General features: G+C 42.3%; 2 protein-coding genes across 2 annotated transcripts in view; one reads left to right on the top strand and one right to left on the bottom strand.

The window, feature by feature from the left end:
- ttc7b (tetratricopeptide repeat domain 7B) overlaps nucleotides 1-8,014 on the top strand; it is a 600,383-nt gene that overhangs the window by 257,862 nt on the left and 334,507 nt on the right. The window lies entirely within an intron of this gene.
- Nucleotides 1-8,014, bottom strand: part of LOC308074812 (ALK tyrosine kinase receptor-like) — a gene marked incomplete at both ends in the record, with an annotated part of 155,895 nt that overhangs the window by 12,757 nt on the left and 135,124 nt on the right. The window contains one exon of the mRNA XM_080414311.1: nucleotides 2,220-2,330. Within this exon, the coding sequence (XP_080270437.1) occupies nucleotides 2,220-2,330 (111 nt within the window). The remainder of the gene's footprint in view (nucleotides 1-2,219; nucleotides 2,331-8,014) is intronic.

Genomic DNA, 8,014 nt, shown 5'->3' on the forward strand with positions numbered 1-8,014 from the left:
GTCTACTGACGTCAGGTGCACTAGACTAGGCTTGTGACACGTTACAACCATTACAATGTATAAAGGAGACTCTTTATTTTACATTAAACACATGAAAAGCAGACAACTTTTCAACATATAAATAAATAAAGGTAATTTATGTTGCAGAGTTATTGTAATAACAGAAGTGCAGGAGTCGTCGCCACGCCATTTACGACCAAAAAATAAATAAAATTTAAATAAAGAAAAAATAATCAACATTATGGCCACTCCGCTTGGGTCTCAGAAGTGTGAGTGATAAATGTAAATTATATGATTAATATGGCCTGCAATTATGTAGGCTAATGCTGCCGTAGAGAACCACAATGTTATATGTTTTGTGTGTGTGTGTGTGTGTGTGTGTGTGTGTGTGTGTGTGTGTGTGTGTGTGTGTGTGTGTGTTGTTCGGAAATGCGTGTCTTTAGCGCCCTGTCGGTCTTACCAACATATCCTCGACCGCATGGGCATTTTAGCAGGTATTTAATATTTTTGGTTGTGCATGTTATAGTGCCCTTGATATCAAAACGTTTCCCCCCGTTAGTGGGTGCGTAAACTTTTCGGTGAAATTACATTGTGCGCAACGGGCGCATCTGTAATTGCCTTCGGGGATTTGAGTCAAAAACCTTGATGTTGGTTGGGGATTATGGAGCTGTCTATAGTCTCATAGGACTCAGGGACCAAATATGAAAAAATAATATTTTCGGAATGGCAGGGCCTTATAGAACACTGGAAAACACCCCCATTTCGAATAATAGAAGTCAATGATAGGAATGGCGGTGTCTTTCATTTCGGAATAGCAATGTTTTATAACAAAATGGAAAACACTGCCATTCCGAATAATAGAAGTCAATGGTAGGAATGGCGGTGTTTATGAATAGAGAGGTGCACCCGCAGGCTACAATCCTTGAGCTGGCATTTGGGGAAAAATGCCACCCGGGAAAAAAACACCACAGACTAAAGTGGACAGCAGGGCCTGTATTCTCTCCTCACTGCTTGACAAGAGCATGTTCTGACACCCCAGTTCGGTGGAGAACCACTTATCATGGTGTGACCACTACAATCCTCTCTCCTAGATACCGGCGGCTTGTTTGCTAAAATGGCAGCTAGCCCCCAGAGGGACGTAAACGATAACGCTCGCCTCATATTAACATTAAAGATGAAGTGATAAAGCAGCGATTTCTGCAGTGGTGTCCGACTTAAGTGCAGAGTGCCTCTCACCAAAAACTGAAGCCGAAACAACAAAAATAAACTTATTTCAAGCACTCAGGGTTGTATTCATTATACGTGATGCATTATTCATTGCGCAAGGCTTGTTGATGTGTTGGTTAATGTGTTGATCCGTAGCATACATTTTGACTTCTTGAAAATGTGATCACTTATTCGTGACTCGCAGACGAATGGTCAGAACTTTGGTCTTTAATTGCCTGACTGCACTGTGATTTGTGGGGCCGAAACAACGCACTAAATGCCACTTTTTGCAAGTGCCTTAATACGCAGCGGAAACCCTGAGCGTTTAAAATTGATTCAGAGTTAAATGAAAGCTCTGGATTTTACTGTGTGCAGGCCTGTAAATTATATTTCCTCTCTTTATTGCCAACTCCTTTTACAGTGTGCAGCGAACAGAGAACATTTCACTGGTGCAGAGCAAGTGGAAAAGGATCAGTGCAGACAACATAACCTGGGACACCTGTATGATGAACTAGGGCATTCATTTACAACAATATTTAAAAAGTTTACAAGGTTTCTGCCCGACAACAACGATACACTGCCCATGCTGGTCAATTTGAACACTCTTTGGAGTTAAATTAACTATAGCTCCCAGTCAAGTTTAAACATGTCCAATGGTTCTCAAACCTTTTTATGTGAAGGACCCCAGAATCTGCAAAATATGCATTTGCCAGCAGACCCCCCATCTGAAAACATGTTGTGCCAGGGACCCCCAGAAGTGAAATGTTGTGTTAAAAATATATATTGTCAAAAGTATTTTTCAAAAATCACAACACGATATTTCTGAACAGCCCAAGTATAAAATAAGTAAAGTGACTGATTGTGATGCTATATTAACACATTTTGCTTGGGACCCCTGGGGACCCCTGCTTTGAGAGCCACTGAAACACGTCACCTGTACATGACCTGATGGCTCAGGCAGTGCTAGACAGACACATATGAGTGAATCTAATTAAGCAGGAAACTGAACTCACCTTGAACACATAGGTAGCTCCGCCCCCTCCTCCCCCGCCCCCTTTGACCTGGGTCCTGTTGACCATCGGGCCGCTCTGTTCGATGCAGATCTTATTCAGCTGGATGTTGGACTGCAGAGGCAGGGGAGAGAGGGAGAGAGATTTTAGATTTGAATAAAATCTTTATTTAAAAACTATTTACAATCAGCCACTTTTTACAATGAAGCGTGCGCGCACGCGCGCGCGCGCGCGCGAGAGAGAGAGAGAGAGAGAGAGAGAGAGAGAGAGAGAGAGTATGGAATAAAGCAAAAATAAAATCTCATGTCAAGTCCTAATCTGTAATTTGTGAAACGGCATGAAAAAAGACCCCCCACACTATTTGTTCCGTTTCCTAAACAATTAACGCAATGAGTACAGCAGCATTATGATGTTTAGATATTATCATTGTAAACCTATGTTCCTGCTGTTCCACATACAGCCAACCAGGTGGAAATAAGTTTAACCTTTCCTTTTATGAAATATACGAGACCATTAGGGTTTATGTAATCTCTCAAGAACAGCTTCTGCACTGCGTTGGAATCTGTCGGGGAGGTTCGTCATAACGAGTGCGCATTCAGATCAGGAAGTAGGCCGCGCTTTACCCAATCACATGTAGTGGGCGGGATTCACATGTCCGTCGATCTTTCCCCCTCGAAACAAACCGAAACTAATTTAACAATAGCGTCCGCGGAGCAGACAAAACCACGGAAATATATTCACATTTTAACTTACTCTTTCATCATAGAAACAAGTGGGCTTATAACCAAAACGATCCATGTTCTCTGGGAGAAGTGGTGTTAGTGTTCCGTGTAGAAATATTGTTAGTGGGAATGAAAACATAGTCGCACCAACCGGAAGTGATGCGCTGAAGGCGCATCACAAACACCGGTTTCCTTGTGCTCTGGTGTTACGTTATCGTCCGCCCAGAGCCAACAGACATAGAACAAACAGCAGAGGGCGCTGTTTTTCATTTTCAGTTGGCGATGGGTTCCCAGATTGGGGTTTATGGAAGAAGCTTCTGAACATGCATTCTATTGCTAGTCTGACCACTTCAAATACTCTTTAGTCCTAAAATAACTAATGACATGCTAATGACTGAATTCAGGCCACTGAGAACTTTAATCCATATATGAGAGAGAGAGAGAGAGAGAGAAAGAGAGAGCTCTGCCCAGTCAGCGTGCCAACACTGCTTTGAGAGTCATCTATGATCTCTAACGCAATAACATGAAACACATGCGTCTGCACACACACACACACACACACACACACACACACGAACACGCACGCACACACACATTGCGCACACAGTCACACTCGCTAATGATGTTGCTTAATTGCTCGGGCTCCTTCTTCCGCCGTTCTTCTCGCTGACTCCGACTCGCTCGCCATCTCACACGATCAATCACCCACTCACTCACTCATCGATTCTCGCTCACTCTCGTCTATTTAATCGCAGGCTCCACTCACTTACCGCACACGCCGTTATCCTCTCATTCACTCGCTCGCTCACTCACTCACTCACTTCATACGCTGTTATCCACTCACTCACTCACTCATTCATTCACTCATTCATGTTTAACAGCCAACACTGCAAATTCTTCCTCCCCAGAACGAGGAGTAATTCTCTGCCTTTTTGTCAGACTTCAGGGCATTTTTTCGTTTCTTTTTTTCCTTCTTCAAATTTCGGAAAGAATTCCTGCCTAATATTTTGACAGCTGTGTCAGCACTTCTCTATTGCTAAACTATATGGTTTTAGGCTATTTCTCAATGTCTTCCTAATGGTTTTGCAGTCTGAATCAAACCACCTTTCCCTGGTCAGTTTCTTTGCTCGTTTTGCTTCGCATTTAGAGAGTGATAATCAGCTCTACACCTTCTTTATCTTGAGGGTAGATCTGGACCAGAAAGGAGTAGAAGAGGCTGTATTATTCCGTTAATGGTCATTGCTTACTATGTACTGCTCCAGGCTGTTTTGTGCCTCTTCTTTATGTTGCAGAGCTTACAGGGCAGAGAATATATTTTCCTGTGTCTGCTCTTTTCAGATAAAAAGTGATCCTAGAGTGATTTGATGGAAGGGTTCTTTTGCAACTATATTTTTCAAGATTTTTCAAAAACGTTCAAAAATTGCAGATGTGCAAACTCGCAGTGCGGCACGAAGCTTACATATCTGCTATTTCAATCAAGCCAACGCTTGATTTATGCTTTTGTATTTTATTTATTTCTGCTTTGTCTAAAAAAAAAGAATGAAAAAAAAAAAAAAATGTTGTAAAAAATATGATGTATTTGCATAAGTTGCCAAAACTGAAATAAAAAGAAAGTAAAAAAAAAGCAGAAAAAAAGCCAACACTAAAATCGAAATGTTTGTTTTAATTGGTTAAAACCACACACGCCGCCTTGTGTGTTTGGACACCAACATTTTAGTGTCACCTTAGTGTCTAAGTAAAATCCTTTGCTTCATCGATGAGTTTTCCATTTGAGTCGATAAGTAACACAACGTCTGCTTTTGCAGGTCCGGTGCTCTGGTGGAGCAAGGGGGGGGGGGGGGGGGAGGGGGATCATCCTGCTGGGTGCTGAGCGTAGTCAGTGGTCCGTGGCTCAGACTCAGTGAGGCAGAGGTCGCCTATACTGTCAAACCATCCAGTGGTGGAAGAAGTACTGACATTTTTTATAGGGAATAAGGAAAGTATGCTGACAGGAAATGGGGAGAGAGATGGGGGGGGGGTGACACGCAGCCTATAGGGTGCCTGGACCGTCACACTGCGGCCCATGCCGTACTGACATTTTGTACTTGCGTAAAAGTATCAATAACACGAAATACTCTGTCCGGTGTTCAAAATTGACTTGAGTTAGAGTACAAAAGCATTGGCATCAAAATGTACCAAAATTAAAAGTACTCATTATGCAGTTTGTCCCATTTCACAAGTTTGTCATGTATAAAAATATTTTGAAACTTGAGTACATGTACTTAGTTACTTTACACCACTGCAAACCATCCAGTTTTGCAGTGTCCCTCTCTTCTTGAGTTCCTCTCCAGCGGTATAGTTCACACAAGTTCTTTCAGAGCAGTGAGGTCTCTTCCGTGACTCTCGCTCCGGTGGCTCAGCTCTTTCACCTGTACCGACATTGGAACAAGCTCTCGCCGCTGGCTCTCTTGCTCTCGCTGTGGCTCTCTCCACTTGTTCTGTCAAGAGTGAAGTAAGGTCTTTGCCGTTGGCTTTCTCTGTCTTTGATTAATTGTTTACGACGGTGTCGTCTGTAATGCTTTCTTGCTCTTTTCTCACCTGTTCCATTGTGGTGGTGGTGTTGTTGTTGTTCTAAGAGCTGAACTGAGGGGTCTGTGCCACCGACATGAGGCTGGAGTTCCGTGTGTGCTGGAAGGGCTTGAGATATATCCCTGCACCGTGACTTCACCACTTCTATCCACAAGTTTCCTAGGGCGTTGTGGGCATCACTTCCCGTCGATTTGATCCCTGATACCTGATCAAATCGACAGGAAGTGATGCCCACAACGCCCTAGGAAACTTGTGGATAAACACTGACAGGTCGAGTCCCCTGGGTCCAAGATCTTCAACTGCCAGTATTCCTTGTTGCCACATTTTTTTTGCTACTGAAGAGTGATGGCCGATAATGGCTCTGTGCCAGGTTTCAGGTGTAGAAGATGAGATTACTAATTTATCCACTTTCAAAGAAATCCCTTTTGTTCCCCCCCACTTTTTGAAAGTGGCTGTCCCTTAACCCATTAAGACCTGAGGCCGATTCTACAAATGCCTTCTAAATGAGTAGTTCTCAAACTTTTTCGTGCCAAGGACCCCCAACATTTGACCGTGGACCCCCATCTGAAAATGTTTTTTAAACAGAATTATCAAAAATAGCAAATGTACAGGCTTGCAGTGCGTCGTGCCAAGCTGTGAGCTTGTACATCTACTATTTTTGAGAACCGCTGTTCTAAATCCTAAGAGTAGCTCCTCTAAAATCTACAACGTCACTTTACCGGTTTTAATGGGTTAAGAAGCTCCTGTTTGAATGTGCTTCTTCCCTGTGTCATATGCTCTGCTGTGGGCAGAGAGGGAGGCTTGGCTGCCGTTTTGAATGGCCCACTGGTCAGGTTTCATTGAATGCAAGTTCAATAGAAATATATGAAACAAAATCCCTGCTTTTTCAACTGCTATCCTGTTTGGTCTCCAACTCCCACAGTTAGCTAGCTGCCACTGTTTCCACCTGCCCACTTTGGGCTTCCAAATAGCACTGTTTGAGCTCAGCTCAAATGGCTTATCTAAGTTAGTCTTTGTACTGTAGTCTATTTGTAGCACTTGAGCAAACGACTACAATTTGAGGTTTTCAACAGTCGAGGCGTGTTGTTTCTTTTCTTCTATTAATTTTATGTAGGCCAGTACCAGTGGTGGAAAAAGTACTTGAATGTTTTACTTAAGTAAACGTATACTGCAATGTAGAAGTACTCAAGTTACAAGTAAAAGTCCGGAATTCAAAATGTACTTGAGTAAAAGCACAAAAGTATTGGTATCAAAATGTACTTAAAGTACCAAAAGTAAAAGTACTAAAATGTTTGAAAATAGCCAAGGTATAAAATAGGGCTAAAGTGGTTAATGTATGTTCTATAACGTAATAATTTATAACTGCAAAGTAACTAGTAACTAAAGTTTTCAAATAATTGTAGTGGAGTAAAAGTACAATATTAGCATCTGAGAGTTGAAGTAAAAGTATAGACAATTGGAAATACTCCAGTAAAGTAAAAGTACCTCGAAATTGTACTTAAGTACAGCACTTGAGTAAATGTACTTAGTTACTTTACACCACTGGCCAGTACACTCCCTCTTGAGGATCTCGCCGCGCTGTTTTTAACGCGTTAATAAAGTATTATCAATCAATCAAAAATGTTTGTTGATATTGATCTCCTTGCTATAGCAAGAAGCTCCTGTTAACTCTTTTCACACTTTAAGGATTTTTCCAGTTAGAGGGCCTGCTGGGAGAGAGCCCACTCATATCGCTTCCACTCTTATTATTTATCCCTCCCAAAACTTTGGACCCCTTCTCCTCCTTCATACTTCCACCTAGAAACGTCATTCAAACTTCAAAATGCTACCATTCATCTTCTTTGGGAAGCGTGGGCTTCTACTGTACTGTATGCTTATACTATGGAGGCTATACTATAACTTTTTGAAATGTTTCAGACTTTTTGCCCCCCCCCCCAAAAAAAAGGTGGGAAAAAACTTCTTAAAAGTTTTATTTCATTGAGGAAGTAAATGGAGAGTCAAATATGAAGTACTCAAAGTACTGTTCGTCAGGAACAATACTTTCCAATTCTCTCTAGTCTTCCCTATTGTCCGGTTTGACTTTCCTGTTGTCCACATTTTTACTTGTTCTCAACTTTAAAAGACAAAAATGCAAAAAAATCTAAGAGCTCATGCAATGCATTACTTGCCTGTCTTTGGATTCTCTCTATCTCAGTCACTCGCTCGCTCACTTCACATTGTCTATCATCTCTCTCCATCCCCCTCTCTCTATCTGGCCCTAGTGTGTGTGTATGTGTGTGTGTGTGTGTGTGTGTGTGTGTGTGTGTGTGTGTGTGTGTGTGTGTGTGTGTGTGTATGTGTGTGTGGCGGGGCATTGAGTGTGATTGACAGGCAGTGCTGGGTGGGAGGTCGTACTTCTGCATTCTAGAGCTGACAGACATCCCTCTGGATAGTCTCTTTTTACCCCCATCCACTCCACGGGCTGGCCTGTCACTGTGCCACTTCTCATTTATAGTCAAACGTGCGTGC

This window comes from Gymnoscopelus braueri, assembly GCF_963280865.1.
Source record: "Gymnoscopelus braueri genome assembly, chromosome: 19".
NCBI lineage: Eukaryota > Metazoa > Chordata > Actinopteri > Myctophiformes > Myctophidae > Gymnoscopelus > Gymnoscopelus braueri.